The sequence below is a fragment of the Antechinus flavipes genome, chromosome X, assembly GCF_016432865.1.
Source record: "Antechinus flavipes isolate AdamAnt ecotype Samford, QLD, Australia chromosome X, AdamAnt_v2, whole genome shotgun sequence".
Lineage (NCBI taxonomy): Eukaryota > Metazoa > Chordata > Mammalia > Dasyuromorphia > Dasyuridae > Antechinus > Antechinus flavipes.
This window is the reverse complement of record NC_067404.1, coordinates 83,499,304-83,517,120: the sequence shown is the minus strand read 5'-3', so window position 1 is coordinate 83,517,120 and position 17,817 is coordinate 83,499,304. Positions and strand designations below refer to the sequence as shown.

Below are 17,817 nucleotides of genomic sequence, written 5' to 3'. Positions count from 1 at the left end.
TTCTCTGTAAAATGGGCATTCTGGCCCCTGTCCTAACTATCTCCTAGGAGTTTACCAGGAATGAAATGAGCTCAAAAAGGAAGCACTTTGAAAATTGTCCAGGTATGAGATGCTGTGAACAGTCAGAACCCAGATATCTGGAGTCCCCTCCTCCTTTTGTGACTGGGACCCCTAAATGAGAAATGACTTGCCTCAGGTCACACAATCTGGTCAAAGCCTGGGGTCTGAACTCCAATCCTTAGACTCCCAATCCAGAGTGCTTCCTCCTGGCCTCTGCTATCTCCCATCCAAAACAAGTACCCTTTGTCTTCTCTCTTTTCCATACTTCCTCCACAAACGAGGAGCTAGCAGTGGCCGGATAACAGTTTGTCAGCGATTATCATTGAGGCGGTCTTGGGGAAGACCTCGGGCGTCCCGTCCGATCCTCAGGTTCAAGACAAAGCAAGCTCTATATGGGACATGTGGGAAATGAGGAACAGAGGGAAGGCCCTAGAATTAAGAGAGCTTGGGAGATGATGCTTCCCATAGAAAATGGGATTTTAGTTAAGACTTGGAAAAGGCCAGAAGGCAGAGATGAGGAGGGAGAACAGGCCCAGAGGACAGCCAGGGAGAATGTCCAGTGCCAAGAGATGAAGGGGCTTGTTTGGGGAGCAGCCAGGAGACCGGGTTCACTGGATCAAAAACTGCATATCAGGGAGTGAGGTGGAAGAAGCCTTGAAAGGAAGGAGGGGGCAGGGGCTTTGAATGCCAACCAGAGCATCTCGTATTTGATCCTGAAGGCTATCAGGAGCCACTGGAATTTATTTTGTACAAGGGGTGACTTAGGAAAATCCCTTTAGTAGCTGAGACCATGATGGATTGGAGTTGGGAGAGACTTGAGGCAGGCAGCCCCACCGGCTGGCTATTGTGCGGTGGCAGGGTGACGAGGGCATGGACCGGAGTGACAGCAGTGTTGGAGGGAAAAGGGGGCATATTTGAGATGTTGCAAAGGTGAAATTGAGTTTGAATACAAGGGGAGAGACGGGAGAGGTAGTGAGGGGTCCGGGACGACGCCAAGGTTGGGAGCGTGAGAGATGGAGACTGTGATGGCACCTTCTACAGTAATAAAGAAGGGGGAAAGAGGAAGTGTTTAGAGGGGAAAATACTAAGTACAGTGTTCATGACGGGATCCTGTCGATATAACAAAAATAACAAACGCCCAAAGTTAACTTAGAGTTTTAATGCTATACCCATCAAACTGTCAAAGGGATGCTTTATAGAATTTGACAAAATAATAATAACAAAATTAATTTGAAGGAAGAAAAGATCGAACATATCAATGGAAATGATGGGAAAAGAGAGAATAGTATTTCTAGACCTCGAAGCACATTCTAAAGCAGCAGTCTTCAAAACCATTTGGGATTGGTTAAACAATAGAAACGTACAGTTATGGAATATTCTAGACTAAAGAGATTCAGAAATAATGGAACTTAATACCCCAGGGGTCAATAAAATAAAGACACACAAGTGACTTAGGAAAGAATTCTCTATTTGAGAAGAATTGCTGGGAAAACTGGAAAGCAGCCTGGCAGAAATTAGATTTGTGACAATAGCTTCTGCCGTATCCTGCGACAAATTCAAAATGAATACACACACTGAATCATAAAGACAATATGACCGAAAACATTAGAAGAGAAACAAATCACCTACCTTTCAGAGCTGTGGTCAGGAGATGAATATCAACCAAAACAAGGAATTGAGGCAATTAGAAAAAGAGAAAAGAGATCTTTTTGATTATATAAAATGAAAAGGCTTCTGCACAAACAAAAGTACTGCATCTCGGGTAAAGAGGGAAGAAGTTGAATGGAAAAGAATATTTAGAACAATCTCTCGATGAGAGATTTGGCATCTAAGACATGGAGGCACCTAACCGAAATATTGAAGAGCCTAAGTTGTTCCTCAATATACCAGTGGTCAAAGGATAGGAACAAACACTTGTCAAAAGAAGAACTGCAAATTTTTCTCAGGTGAAAGGAAGAGTGAAATCACCAATAATACGGAAATGCACATCAAGACAACCTTGAGGTTTTACAGCAAAGCCGGCAAGGTGACAAAGATGACAGAAAGCTGGAAATGGTGTTGGAGGGGTTGTGGAAAGATAGGCTGATAGAGGGTTCGTAGACTTGTGAATTAGGACAGCCATTTTTTGGAAAACAATATGAAATTACAAAAAGGGGTGGCAAATCTAGGGGAGGGGTGAAGGGAAGGAGGGGAAAAGTTGGAACAGAAGGTTTTGCAAGGGTCAATGTTGAAAAATCACCCATGCGTATATTTTGTCAATAAAAAGCTATGATAAAAAAAAAAAATTTTAAGGGGTGGCAAAAATACCCTTTGGTCCAGAAATTTTACTGCAAGGTACATAGTCCAAGGAGGTCATTAATAAAACATGAAGGCTCCATATATATACTTAGAACAGCACTTTTTGTAGTAGAAAGAACAGGAAAGAAAGTATATTCCCATCGATTGAAGACTGGCAGTACAAATTGTGATACATGAACGTAACGGAATATAACTCTGCTGTAAGAAACAAATATCATAAAAACACTTCTGTGAACTGATGCAAAGGGAAGGCAACAGAGCCAAGAAAGCAGCTGCCACAGTGACTACAATAGAAATGGAAAGAACAATCACCATAAAGTCATCAAAATGAACGCTCTAAGACCACAGAATATAAATCCATCCACCAGGAGGACATATGAGAACACACACATACACACACATGCATATACATACTCCATTGCAGAAGTAGGGGAGGAGGGGACCAAATGTGGAACATATATAAATATTGTTAGATTTTTAAAAATATATATTAATGAATTATGCTTTTTTTCTTTTTGTCTTCCTTTAAAAATAATGTATTTGCTCTGGGAATGGCGGGGAGAGGAATATAGGAGGAAATTTGGTCAACATAAAAACAAAAGATCGCAATAAAATGCATTAAGGAGAAAATAGATACATAGGCAGAAGGCAGGTGAAAGGCTGAAACAAAAGTGATTCCGAAGAGCGATTCAAAATATTCAAAGTAACGTTTTGTGATAGAAAAACCAAAGCCAACGCAAAACAAAGTGAATGTTCATTGGTTGGGACCCAGTTGAACAAATTATAGTATATATGTAATGTCAAGTTGTTGTGAAGTAAGAAATGAGGGATGTGAAGAATTCGTAGAGATCTAGGAACATCTGCATTTGAATTTAAATTGATGCAGAGAGAAATAACCAGAACCAAGAAAGTCAATCAATCAATAAGCATTTATTTTTTTTATTATAGCTTTTTATTTCCAAAACATACGCATGGGTAATTTTTCAATATTGACCTTTGCAAAACCTTCTGTTCCAACTTTTCCCCTCCTTCCCCCCACCCCCTCCCCCAGATGGCAGGTCGTCCCATACATGTTAAATATGTTAAAGTATATGTTAAATACATTAGATGTATACATAATCAATAAGCATTTAGTAAGGCCCTGCCATGCGCCAGACACCATGCTAGACACTGGAATACAAGTCTGAAGAAGAAAGCGATCTCTCCTCACAGTAAGCTGACATTTGAATGAAAGAGACAGCAAATACACAAAGAAGTCGGCATAAATGTCAAGCGAATAAGTACAAAGAAAGGCAAGGTGGTCAAAATCTGAGCTAACTACATTTGGAGGGAAACAGGAAAGCTGTCATGCTGAAGCTGAGGTTTGAGCTGCATTACAGAAGAACAGAGGGACTCCCTGGGCTGGTGGCGAAGGGAAGGGGATAAAGAAGGACCAGTGCAAAGGCACAGAAATGGGCCGGGGAGATTTACACGTAAGGAATAAAGAGATCACCAGCTTGGTTGGATCAAATTGTGCAGGAAGAGCATCATGATTGGTGGAGACCAGCTCGTAGGGAGCTTTAAAAGCTAAAAAGAGAATTTTATATTTTATCCCAGGGGCAATAAGAAGCCACTGAAGTTTATCGAGGAAGGGAGTCATATGGTCAAACCTGAACCAAGGCAAATCACTTCGGTGGAACTGTGTGAGCTGGAGTGGAATAGTGACAAACTTGAGGCTGGGAAGACTCCTAATTAGGGGCTGTTGTTGAGAGCTGCAATAAGGTGGGAGCTGCATGAATAGAGAGAAAGGCTCAGATGGAAAGATATCACAGAGTTAGACACAGCAAGCTTTGGCAACTGACTGGAAATGTGGGGTGGGAAGAACAAGGACTCCGGGACAATATGGAGGTTAACCCTCTGGGAGCCTGGAAGAGGAGTTGTGTCTCTGATATTTGGAAGAGGAAGGACTGGGAGCGGGGGGAAGTTTTGAACATGTGCAGAACATCTAGTTTGAGATGTCCAATAGGCGACCGGTGACCCAGGATTAAAGCTTAGGAGATATTCTGGGACAATATATAGAGAACTGGGAGTCATCTGCATAAATATCATAGTTAGATCCGCTGGGAGCTGAAGAAGTTATCAGGAAAGATGGTGGAGAGAGAGGGTATGTCAGCTTTCATATCCCAGATCCCTTCTGCCATTTGGGGGAAGTTATGAACCCTTTCTCAAAATAATGGTTTTAAATGGAGATAGTAAAATCCACAGGATTATGTATATTGAAATCAAGTTGTTTTTTGTTTTGTTTTTTTTTTTTTAATTAACGCTTTTTATTGACAAGACAAATGCATGGGTAATTTTCCAACACTGACCCTTGCAAAACCTGTTCCAAATCTTCCCCTCTTTCCCCCCATCCCCTCCCCTAGATGGCAGGTTGACCAATACATGTTAAATACGTTGAAAGACATATTAAAGCCAATCTATGTAGACATATTTATACAGTTATCTTGCTGCAATGAAATCAAGTTATAAAAATATTTTTAAGTACATGGACTCCAGATTAAGAAGCTTTGGTACACAGAGAGAAGAGAAGCTGGCAGGATAAAACTTCTGAGAAATGCCTATAGTTAGGGAGTAGAACAAGGAGGTGTCAGGGAAATAAGATAAGAAGCAAGAGAAACTGTTACCAAAAGCCAGAAAGGAAAGTGTGTCCAGAAAACAAACAAGTGTATCCAGAAAAACAAGTGCATCTGGGGGGAAAGTGTATCCAGAAAACAAGATATCCCATAACTATGACAATATAAAGAGCTCATCAAAAATTTTAAAAAAAGTAAAAATGGAGCTCTGAAAGAAATCATAGTGAGCTTCTCCCCTTCCAAGTTGGAAAGAGCAAACAGATCACTAAGATGTGCCTTCCTGTGCAGGGGATCAGGGCAGAGTGAGCCCCAAACCACTCCGGGCAGTCATACTGAGCATTTCTATGGTACCTGAAGGTTTGCAAAGTACCAACAACCATGGGAAGTAAGTGCTGTCTTTGCACCTTTTTACAAATAAGGAAAGTGAGCTGAAAATAAAATGATTTGCCCACAATCATCCAGCTAGATTCAAGTTAGCTATGTGTTGCTGCAGTAGATAGTCTCTGATCTGCCTCTTAGGGAAGAGAGGGATTCCCGGAAGGGAAGAGGGGAGGGCATGCTCGTCAGGGAGGATGGCCACTGCAAAGGCAGGGAGGTGGGAGATGGAGGCTATGATCTGATCAGGCCGGTGAGGATGCATCACAGTGTACAGGAGGGGATACTGGAAAGGAAGGTCGGGACCAGGTTGGGAATGGAATTGGAGAGCTAAACAGAAGAGTTTCCATTTTGTCCCACCTGCAATTGGGAGTAATTGGGGTTGGTTGAATAGGGAAATGACTTGGGCAGCTAGGTGGTTTAGTGGCTAGAATGCTGAATTCGAGTCAAGACTCGGGTTTGCATCCTGACTCAGATGCTCATTAGCCACGAGTCTCTCTTTTATTATGGTCAGATCTGTGCTTAAGGAAAATCCCTTTGGCAAGAAAATGTATAGACTGAAAGGGGGAGAGATTTGAGGCAGGGAGTTCAATGAAGAAGCTATTGCGAAAGGAAATAAGCAGTTATATGTGCTAAGGCCAGGTGCTAAGCCCTTTTATAAAGATGATCTCATTTCATTCTCACAAGGAAGGTAGGTGAGATTATTAGCCCCATTTTGCAGGTGAGAAAACTGAGGTCAACACAGATTAACTGATTTGCCCCCCTTCCAGCAGTCAGGATATGCCTGGGGCTAGATTTGAAGTCAGGTCTTCTTGACTCCAGGCCCAGTGCTCTAATCGATGAGCCACCCAGCTACCTGTTGTTGTTCCTCTGTTGTCACTGTTGCTACTGGTGGTGGCAGCTGCTTCTGCAATAATATAGGCAAGAGGTGAGGAAGGCCTGGACTACTACTACTGCCATGATTACTACTACTGCTGCTGCTACTGCTATTGCTGCTACTGCTCCCAGCACTCCCGAGGTCCTATAAAGTTTGGAAAGAGCTTTCTCTCATCACATTTGGCCCTCTGAGATAGGGGCTATTTGTTAGCTCCACTTTACCGATGAGGAAACTGAGGGTTTCCCAGGGTCACACAACTAATGAGTAGCTGAGGCAAGACTGGAATCCAGTTCTTCCTAATCTGCATTGTGATTAGGCCCCATCTCTAGATTCCTCCCACCTTGGCTATTGACTGGCATGCAATTCCACCAATGGCACGTCAAATTATACTGCCAAAGACTGGTCGACCAGAAGGCCTGCTTGATTCAAGGGGAGGTCAAGAGTTCTGTGACCTTAAGAATGTCCCCCTTCCTGTCTTTTCTATTCAAATGAGGACATGAGCCTGCACCATCAATGCCCCAGGGGGACATGGGAAAGCTCCAGCAATCATCCTTATCTTTCCAGGGTTCAGTAAAAGCTCCCAACCTCTTCCCTCTTCCAAGCTACCCATGGGCCTGCCTGAAGTCTCTCCCCACTCCAGGCCTACTGTCCACTCAGCTGTCAACAAGAGTTTCCTAAAGCACAGGAGACTACTATTCAGTTAACTGCAAGGGCTCCCTCTCACTCAGGCTCAAATAGAAAATACTCAGAGCTTTGAAAGCCTCCGCCCTTGCCTACTTTTGCAGTCTTCTTGCACCCTCCTTCCATTCTACAATCCAGTTACACTGACTTCCTCGCTATTCCTTGAACACAGTCCTTCATCTCTTACCTGTGCATTTTCTTCTTTTTTTCTTCTTTTTCCCAGTTAATAGTATTTTATTTTTTCCAATTACATGTACCCATAGTTGTCAACATCCACTCTGATAAGATTTTGAGTTCTTAATTTTTTTTCTCCATCCCTGCCCCCCTCCCCAAGACAGCAACAAATCTGATAGTATTGTGCACGTATCGTCGTATTAAACATACTCCACGTCAGTTATTTGGGGGGGGAAATGAGAACAAAAGGAGAAAACCATGAAAAAGGGGGAAAAAAACCCAAATGGAAATAATCTGCTTCTATCTGCATTCAGACTCCATAGTTTTTCCTCTGGATGTGGACAGCATTTTCCACCTCAGGTCTTTTGGAATCGTCTTGGATCACTGTATCGCTGAGAAAAGCTAAGTCCATCAAAGCTGATCACCAGACACTGTTGCTGTTACCTTGTGCAATGATCTCCTGGGTCTTCTCGCTGCACTCAGCATCAGCTTATGTAAGTCTTTTCCAGTTTTTTCTGAAATCCACCTAATCATTCTTTCTCATAAAACAATAATATTCCATTACATTCATATCCCATCACTTATTCAGCCATTCCCCAACCAATGGGCATCCACTCAGTTTCCAGTTCCTTGCCACTAAGCAAAGGCCTGCTACAGACATTTTTTCATGCGTGGATCCCTTTTCCTCCTTTAAGATCTTTTTGGGATACAGCTCCAGTAGAGGGACTGCCGGATCAAAGGGATGCTCAGTTTGAGAGCCCTTTGGACATGGCTCCAAAATGTACTCCAGAATCTGCCTGTACATTTTCAATGGCTGTCTCTCATTCTCCAAGCCCTCCCCTCAGTTTTGTGGCTTCCTTCAAGACTCAGTTCAAATCCTACCTTGTGCAGAGGCCTTCCTGGCACTATACCTCCCCACCCCCTCCTGCTGCATTGCTCATGCCTTCCCTTTGAAATTACCTTCTAGTTGCCCTGACTGTACCTCGTACAAACTTAGCTCGCTGTGTTCCTCTAAACAAGGGAGGTTTTCTTTTGTCTTTCTTTGTATCCCCGGCTCTCGACAGATGGTTAATTGATGCCTGTTGACTGGCTGTGAAGCTGGGCAAAGAATTAGCTTGGACACTGGCACCCATTGGGTAGAGCAGCCCCAGGATGCCCCCTGACAGACAGATGGATGGATGGCAATACCGTGGCCCAGAAGCCATCCGGCCCATGAGATCAAAGGACCATAGACTTAGAACTAGATGGAACCTTAGAGAACAGCAAACGCAATCCTTCATTTTCCATATCAAGAAACTGAGCCAGCCCAAAGGGCTTAACTCTCTTGCCCAGAATCACTCAGCTAGTCAGTATGTGAGGCAGGATTCAGACCCAGGTCTTCCTGACCCCATCCATTCTGCCAAGTCCACAGCAAGCGCCGGGGATGGAGCCAGGAGTGAACTCAGGGCTCCCACTCCCCTTTGCATCCTGTGACTCCCAAAGGGCCGGGGATGGAGCAGCCAGAGACAACTGGAACTTGGGAGTGGGCAAATGTCCAACCCTAGATACTGGGATATGTAGACAGAGATTGTAGAAATGCCCTTTGACCGGAATAACCTCAGGAAGATGTCCCACAGGCTTCCCTAAATATGTGGCCAGGGATCCTAGGATTATAGCTCTCCAGCTTGAAGGGACCTCCAAAGCCATTTAGTCCAAGCCCTTCATGGGAAAAAGAAGGCAACTGAGGCACAAGGAGAGAAACAAACTTGCCAGGGTCATCCGGGGCAGTGACCTGGACGCCAGGTGTTTGCTCCCGCCTGTTTCCGGCCTTTTGTTCATAACCCCGCCCCCGCGAGGTGAGGGTTACAAGTCAATTCAACTCCATTTTACAGATAGGGAAACTGAAGCCCAGAAAGTTTAAGCAGTTTGCCCAAGGTCACTGAGCCACAACTCAGGAGCAGAGCAACGATTCCATCCCAGGTCTCAGGCAATCTGCCCACTGTGCCGTTGTATTTTCTAAAGCTGCATCTGCCAGCTAAGAAACGATTCCAGGTACACAAACACTCTACGAAGGGGGTGGAAAGCTGAGTAGGAAGGCGTTACACTGAGGAGGAAGAGAAACAGTCTTTGAGGTGCTTCATTATGACTCCAAATGTTGTAGAAACCCCCCCCCTCCATGTCTGCAGCCCACCCCAGGGAGACCCAAAGCAGAGACAGAACAGGCTGTGGGAGGCAGGAGCTGACAGGCTAGAGATGCCTGCTTTTCAGAAAATTGTCTCTCAGGCAGCCCCCAGTGGCACTCTACCAATTAGTGCAGGAAAGAGAGCCCCAAACTCCAGAAGCTGCTGTCAGCCTCGTCTCATAAAAGCGGGCAGGAGAACAAGCTCTCCGAACCTCGGTGCCTCGGATGGCTCGGAGAGCTGAGCTGGGGGCTGGGACTTTCAACAAAAGCCAATTCCACAAACACTTAGTAGGGGCCGGCTGTTTCCAGAGCCCCATGCTGGCCACTAGAAGGCTACATCTCCAGATCTAGGCTCTATGGCCTATACGGCCTGGGCTATATAGATCTCCAGATCTAGGCTCTATGGCCTATACGGCCTCGGCTACATAGATCTCCAGATCTAGCCTCTATGGCCTAGAGAACCAGATCCCATTCTAAGAAAGGGAGCTTCTCTTCTCACCCAGAGGAGCCAAGAGAGCCAGCAATCACTCTAATCCATGCTATCATAACATAAGGAGGGCCACAGAAGGAGCCAGGAGGAAGCTACGGACCACAGCAACTGAGGGAAGTCATCAGCCAAGGAGCCTAGTTCAGTAAGAGGAAAAAGGCTGCTGGTTGTCAGGCCTTACTGGCTCTTGAAAGTTTCCTGAGCCTGAATTAAGAGGGAATGAAATGGGGCAGCTAGGTGGCTCAATGAATAGAGCACCAGCCCTGAAGTCAGTAGGATCTGAATTCAAATCTGGTCTCAGACACTTAACATTTCCTAGCTATATGACCCTTAATCTCAATTGCCTCAGCAAAAAAAAAAAAGTAAAAGAGATGACCCTGGACAAGGGGCCATGATTCTGGGGACAGCCAATTTGAGGTGCCAAGGACTCTAGGGTGCCCATGTTAAACCCTTTTAAGAGTCACAGGAACTAGAAGGCTTGCTGTTTTCAGTGGACACCTCCCCATAAAAGTGGGTTTTGTCTACGCTTCCATTACCAGAGGTCTTTTTAAGTGGAAACTGGCCAATCATTGAATCCCAGATCTGGCAGAGCCTCAGTGGCCATATCTTGTCCGATCCCAACCCAAATAAGAATCCCCTTTACCCAACGCTATCCAACAACATGGCATTCATTCTCTGCTGGAAGACCCCACCCCCAGCCCTTCCCAGCAGTCCCTTCCACTTTGGGCTAGCTCTTGTTGTTAAGCAAGTTTTCCTGATACTGAACCTAGATGAGATCCTTGGCAACATCCAGTCTTCTGGAGAGCTGCCACGGTGTATGATCTCTGGGATTAAAAACTTACCTTGCTCCCAGCAGCCTCCCCTTTGGTGTGAATTTTCTGACGTCAAATGAGCTCCTGGAGCCGCTCAAAAGTACAAGGTACGTTTGGGTGACTAAAAGATCTCTGATCTGCCCTAAGGTTTGAGATTCGCCCGAAGGCTTCCCCCTCATCCAGAATGGCAGGTTCCGGGCAGATGGCGAGGTCCCTTCCAACCCTACCTGATGTGCGTGACTCTATGAGAAGGGCACCAGAGTACCCCTAAGAGGCTAGGCATGGGGGCAGCAGCTGCCCCCTTGTCTGGACTGAATCGATGGGGTGAGGAGAGACAGAGCGTGGGAGTATGTGCAAATGCAAGAAGACAGACAGGGACAACTGAGCAGCTCGGCCCTCTTTCTGTTTGGCAAATGGAGCACGTGGCTGGGAGTCGTGGGGTGGAGACGTGGCCTGGGCACCAAAGGCACAGAAACTCTCAGCCACTGTATGTGGAATAGACGTACATATGAATATATACAGGTGCACACACACACACACACACACACACACACACACCGGGAGAGAGGGCTCACAGGAGCGAGTGGAGGGCTACCTGGTGCCCTTGTTATCTCCCTCTTTAGAAGGTCAGCTCCTTGGCTGTAGGTGCTGTTTCTTTCATTGTCCTTTGTATCACCAGTGCCTCAAACAGTGCATGGTATACAGTAGATGCCTAATGTTTGCAGTTAATTGATTTTAACAGGCTAGTCTGTTTATCTCCATAAACCAAATCCCCTTGGCTACTCCCAAGGTCAGTGGGGAACCCATCTGGGAAGTGGGTTTCACTACTTCTCCCCAGAAGCATCTCTGCCCCAGAGTTGGCAGCTGACCCTCTGAAATGCAAGGAGAGCCACTTCATCTAACAGGGGAGCTGCTAAATGAGAAGCAGAACTCCCGAGGGTGTTTCTTTCTCCAGAGGGAAGAGATGAAGATGGCCTCCTACAGGCCATCTCAAATTGGCTAGCCCACAGTTATTTTTTTTCCTGATGCATTTGGGGTGAAGTGACTTGCCCAGGGTCACAGCTAGGAAGTGTTAAGTATCTGAGGTCAGATTTGAACTCTGGTCCTCCTGACTTCAGGGCTGGTGCTCTATCCACTGCGCCACCCAGCCACCCAGCCGCCCCCACCCACAGGTATCTTAAACTCAGCCTATCCGAAAGTGATCTCATTGCGTCTCCCTTGCAAACTGCCTCCCTCTTCCTAACTTCTCCGTGGCGGCTGCCTTGGTCACCCAGGCTCATAACCCGGGTAGCATCCTTAGTTCCTCAATTCTCTCTTATCTGCTGGATCCAATCCAAGTCCAGCTGATTTTATCTTTGTAACATCTCTCTGACACATAATGGACACTATGTAAATAGTGTTGGAAATAAATGTTTATTGTAAATATGTAAAGATTTTTATTTCTTGTCAATATGTAAATAAATGTTTATTGACTGACGGAACCAAGAGAAGATATAGGATAACCATGGGGGTCATCCTGGAGCTGAAAAGGGAGGAAGGGTGAGCCATGATACGGAGACGAAAATAAACTCTGACCCTGCCCCGCTCCCCTCCTGCCGCGAGCTATGGAGACTGTGGAGCAACCCCAAGGACAAAGTCTCCTCTGTTGGGGTGTACGGAAGTACTATTAGGCTCAAAATCTGGGGCTCGCTGGAAGCCGGAGCCTCAATTCTCCAGCAGCTCCAGCAACTTCTGCTTTCTGAAGTGGGGAAGGGTACGGAAAGGGGGACAACCTGCTTTTCCCTTTTGAGGAAGCTCTGTATAATGTGAGACCATATAGGACTCTGGCCGGGGTGGGACTCGTCAGGCAGCGAGGAGGGGATCGTCCCGTTTTGCCATCGTCTCGTGTTCGGCGTTCGATTGGTCTGAGTCTTTATGGGGAATCGAGGACCCTTTTGAATGTTTTGTGTGTTTTTTCTGCAGAGTCCCTAAAATGAGCCCCGTTCTGAGGCTCCTGGGATGGGAGGGGAGGAACCAAGGAGAACCTCACTTTTCTCCGAGACTGAACTTGATTTGTACGTGTAAACCCTGAGCTGGGTCTCTATGGTAAGGGTCCCAAGAACCAAGCAACGCTGCAGAGAAGAACCAAGCAAGGATGCGTTTCTGAATGGGTCTAGAGGCCAAAGGGTTTCCGATGGGCTAGATTTAGTGGGAACTCGTCGTCCTCCAGAGAGTCTCCGAGCCCTCCCAGAAGCATTCGCGTTAGGGGGCTCGCCGGATATACACAAGCTCAAACGAAGGCCCGAATTCGATCCCTTGGAGGCCTTCAGGGTGACGAGAGCTGCCCGAGATAAGCGTGGACAGGAAGCAGCCTGTATTGCTGATCTTCACTAGGGCCTTTCCTGCCTGCCCCTACTTCTGCTCTGGCTCCCTTCTCTCCACCACGCTCTCCCTACCCAAAGTGGGCTTGTCTTCTGGCTCTGGCTTTGGGCCGGCCCAGCTCTTCCTAAGCTGCAGGGCCCAGGGCAGCTTCCCACTGTTCTGCAGCAGGGCGGTCGCTCCGCAGCTGCTGAGGAACAGGCCGATGACAGCCAGAAGCACCCACCCAGCCTGAGTTCCCCGCCACTGCCACCGGTTACAGAAGTGACTGTGATCCCTGGCCAGGGGTGCCCTGGAGCCCCGCTCCCCGCCCGGGTACACACACCAGGCCTCCTCTGAGTCTGGTACGCTCACGTTGGCCCTGGCCAAAGTGGCCAGCCAGTCCAAGCTACAGCAGAGAAAGGGGTTGCCTGCAAGGAACACAGACCTAAGGCGGGCACCCAGGACCTCCGTGTCCAAGGCCTGGAGGAGGTTTCTGCGCAGGTCCAAGGTCTGCAGAGATGAGGAACAGTTGAGGTTCCGGGGCAGGCTAGCCAGCTGATTCCCCGAGAGGTCCAAGGCCCGCAGTCCCCAAAGGCAGGGGAGCCCCAGGTGGGCGCTTGCCATGCCGTTCCCTCGGAGGGAGAGCTCGTGCAAGGAATGCTGCAGGCCCCGGAAGTCACCGGGGACCAGCGCTAGCCCTGTGTTGCCTGAGAGATCGAGAGAGAACAAGAGTGCAGGGGGAAACCTGGTGGCACACAGCCGCCTCAGCCCGTTTCTGCTCAGGCTCAGGTGCTTCAGGTGGAAGGCAGAGCCGAAGGGCTGCCGGAGCCTCTGGAAGGGCCCGTCCTGGCCTGCCTCGGGCCTCCGGCATAGCTGTAGTTCATTGTCTCCCAAATCCAGGACTTTGAGACCAGGCAGAATTTCAAAGACCCAGCTTGGAAAAGTTTGAATCCGATTCCCCTGGAGATCCAGAGACCTAAGAGACAGAAGAGGTGGGCCAGGGCTGGGCTGCTGAACCGACATGTTCTGAAGACAGTTCCAGCCCATGCTGAGTCTCTGGAGTGCAGACAGGTGGCTAAGGAAGCCCACTGGAAGCCTGTCCAGTAGGTTCCCACTGAGGTCAAGGTCAGTGAGCTCAGGCAGGTTGGCTGCCGGGTCAGAGGCACTCTGCGTCGGCACCATCTCTGGGTCCCGAGAGCCGGCGTCCCGAGGTGAGGACGGGCTGTGGGGCCCCAGGGAGGTCAGGAGGTTGTCTGAGAGGTTGAGATGCTGGAGATGGGGCAAGGCTAAAGGCGTTGGCACGGCCCTCAGCTGATTGTGGCTCAGGTCCAGCACCTGGAGCTGGTAGCTCCAATTTCCCTCCTCAGTGGCAAAAAACTCCAGGGCATTGAAGCTCAGATTGAGTCTCCGCAGGGCCCTGAGGCTGAAATCTGAGATGCAGTGCAGGGAGTTTCTAGCTAAAGAGAGTTCCCGCAGCTGCAGCAAGCCTTCAAAAGCCCCAGCTTCTATTTGCAGGATGTAGTTGTCACTGAGGTCAATGTCCAGCAGTTTGGAAGATCCCAGGAAGGTACTGCGTGCCAGGCGGGTGATGAGATTGTTGGAGAGATCCAGGCTCCACAAGGAGCTGCGATTGGCCACATAGGAGGAGACCATGTCACTCTCCAGGTGATTGGCGGAAAGGTCCAAGAGCCGCAGGTGGCTCAGAGGCCATAGAGCCTGGCTGTTGGACACGTAACGCCGGTTCAAGGAGTTGCCCGCCAGAACGAGCGTGTGGAGCCGGCGCAGGGGCAGCAGGGAGCCCGGGGAGAGCCCCTCTAGCTGGTTCCCCCGGAGGTCCAGGTGACGCAGATTTGGCTGGTCTCCCGTGGCGTTGTCCAGTAGGACTTGCAAGTGGTTATGAGAGAGGTCAAGGTGCACTATGGTCAAAGGCAAAGCTGTTGGGAATGTGCGAAGGCCCAGGCCCTGGCAGGATGCCTTCAGCAGGCCCTGGAAAAGAAGAAGTCCTGAGGATCTGATGGAACAGAGACAGAGCCAGGGGCCAAGGGGCGGGGCCTGGGGGTCAGCTTTTCCCTCCTCCTACGCAGGGCCAGTGGTGAAAAAGGACTTTAAGGCTGCACCTGGCTCCCCTTGCTTCCTGGCAGAGCCTCAAGTTGGCTCAGAAGAGGCAGGGCTGAGCACAGGCCAGTCAAGGACGTGTGGCAATGGAGAGGGCCCTGAACCTGGAGTCCAAAGGCTGGGGGTGCGGGCCTGGCTAAGCCACTGCCTAGCTGGGCAACCCTGGCAAGCCAGCCCATCTCTTAGAGCCCTCTTTCCTCATCTGTAAACTGATACTGGTGCTCAGAAATGTGAGCTAGCTTTATCAGTCCTGCTGCTGCTCTTCAGACTTGCCAAAGCCAGGGAGGGCCACCTGGATGGGGCGCTGGATGAAGGGGTCCGAGACTGAGGGTCGGAGGGAAAGGGGCTGGGCCGGCCTTTGGGGCCTGATCGAGGGGCCTGGTGTGATAAGAATGAGTGCTCATCACTGCCTAAGAACCTCCTTTTGGAGCTCCCCTTTGACCTTGCGTGGTTCAGCAGCTTGAGGTGAATTGCTGAGCCTAGTTTTTCTGCCACTCTGAACATGCTGACTCCCCCAGGTTGGTGACCGCACGCCACCTCATCTGGACAAAGGGGACAGTAGACAGCTGACCTTGACAGCCAGAGGGAGAAGGGCAGTGGGAGCAGAAACCAGCTTTGGGGGTAGTCCTGGTGCCCCCTTGGGGCTAGCCTCGGGTTTCCCCAAGGATCCTCCAAGGATCTGCAGTTTCATTGACATGGACTACGATCCCCCCTACTGAAGCCAATTGCTATGGTTTGCGACCCCATCGTGGGCCCTCCTAACTGAATGTGGGAGTCAGGAAATTGTGATCTGTTATGAGTGCATGTTCCATTTGCATGCCGGTGCTATGTAACTGAGGTTGCGTAAGGTCACGTACCTAACTGGGGTCACAGAAAAATTTCTCAGGGGAAAAGGGGTCATGAGTAGAAAAAGTTCAAGAAGCCCTGTTCTGGCTGAGCAGATGGTCTGGGAGAGTTGCTGGGGCAGTCCCCCCAGAAGGAAACCAGTGGGAAGGTGACCGTGAATTCCGAGGTGACTGTTTTGCCAGCCTGGCAGGGCCTTCCCTAGCTTGGCCTTAGTTGGCCCAGCGTCCGAAGAGCCAGAGGCGTCTCTGCTCAAGACGAGGCCCAAAGCCTCATCTGTCAAATTCTCAGCCCGGAATTCAACAGGCTGACGGTGGGGTTGGCCCTCCCCTTTTGCTGTCATCCACGCTCTGCTTCCGCCAAGGCGGTCTCCTTGAGGCCACCAAGCTGTTTCCCAGCTATCTGCCCCTACTTTGGCCCTCTCTCCCTGCTCCCAAGTCCCACACGTCCTTCAAAACTCAGCTCAAAGCTGTCCTCTGAGATGTCCTCTATGAGGACTCCTGCCATTTGACACCGACTCGGTGGTTGTGTGTGTGTACCTGGGCTCACCAGCAAGATCATAGACTCCTTGAGGGCAGGAAGAAGATTTTTGTTTTTTTTTCCTCTGCTGCCCTGAGTGCCTAGCACAGAGCCAGGCAGGTTGAAGGAGACACTTGAAGTGTTTTGGAAATCTCAAAGCCCCCTGCAAATGCATGTTGCTCTCTCCCATAAGAAAGACTTAATGAATGGGATGTTTTCCAATACCTTAGTGAACAACTGCCGGAATGGAGGAAGGATAGAAGAGGAATGGAGGAGGGATAGAGGAGGACTGAAGGAGGGATAGAGGAGGAAGAATGGAAGAAGGAACCCAGGTTTGCTATAGGAGCCTCCTGAGGCCCAAGTGGAAGTGGGCCTGGGAGAGGTAGTGCCACCTAGTGCCCGGAGTGCTACAACTGGAGTCACTTCAGATTCCACTTCTGACACTCACTGTGACTCTGGGCAAGTTACTCATATTCCTTGAGCCTCAGTTTCCTCATCTGGAAGTTGTGAGACTTGAAGGAGGTAATGCTCTTTGGACACTTGAAAGTAATCTGTCAAGGATGGGGTTATTAACTTTTCACCTAAGGCAGGAACCCCACCACAGTCCCAGAGCAAACAAGGCTTTTTCCCAGAATTCCTGTTCCCCAAAGGGCTACAAGGCAGATTTCCCCCTACACTGTGTGTGCTCCAAGGGATCCTCGCCCCAATCCTCCTGGTTTTCCATCCCTGGCTGACCCAGGAGGGCAGGGACCATGGGTATGAAAGAGTCAGCCTTACCATCGTCAGGCAGCCGGGTGGCAGAGAGGGTGAGTGTCCACTGATGCCTTCAGGGCTTGGTTGCAGCAGAAGCAGGAGCAGGCTGAGCCCCAGGGAGCTGGGCCCTGTTCCGGAGGCTTCCTGGGGAGCCATGCTCATAGCCTCCTTCAGTTCTTCTCTCCCCTGCCTGGAGTAGCCAACTATCTTGAAGTTGTGGGGATTTTAAATAGGCCCTAAGGAAGTCTCACTATAGGTCAGGGAAAGTCAAAAACCACCAATTCCCTCTGGGTGGAGGCTAAGGAAGAGATATGGGGAGAAGGGAGGAAACGGGGCCTCTGGGAGTCCCATCTTGGGGTTTGGGGATCAGGCAGCCACGACCGGGTATCCGTTACTCTCAGAGGAGGCGGAGCTAAGCGAGGGACAGACAGGCTGGCAAGGAGTCAGGAAGACCTGAGTTCAAATCCAACCTCAGGTACTTATTAGTTGAGTGACCCTAAGCAAGTCACTTCGTGTGTTTGTCTCCCTTTTCTCAACTGCAAAATGGGGGTTGTAATAGCACCTACTTCACAGGGTTGCGTGAAGATTAAATGAGCTTATATTTAGAAAGTAACTGGCATAGTACCTGACACATACTAGGTACTTAATAAGTGCTTGTTTCCTTCCTTCTGAAAACGGATCTCAGTACCTGTTCCCTTGCTCATCTTTGT

At 48.8% G+C, this 17,817-nt stretch overlaps 1 protein-coding gene across 1 annotated transcript; it reads right to left on the bottom strand.

Annotated features, from left to right (window-relative positions):
- Positions 1-11,931: 11,931 nt before the first annotated feature.
- LOC127542356 (transforming growth factor beta activator LRRC32-like) lies at positions 11,932-17,472 on the bottom strand. The gene is made up of 2 exons (XM_051967874.1): positions 17,132-17,472; positions 11,932-14,863 (listed from the first exon to the last, which is right to left on the bottom strand). Exons 1-2 carry the CDS (start codon positions 17,267-17,269, stop codon positions 12,929-12,931), a joined length of 2,073 nt encoding a protein of 690 aa, XP_051823834.1. The 5' UTR covers positions 17,270-17,472; the 3' UTR covers positions 11,932-12,928.
- Positions 17,473-17,817: the final 345 nt, after the last annotated feature.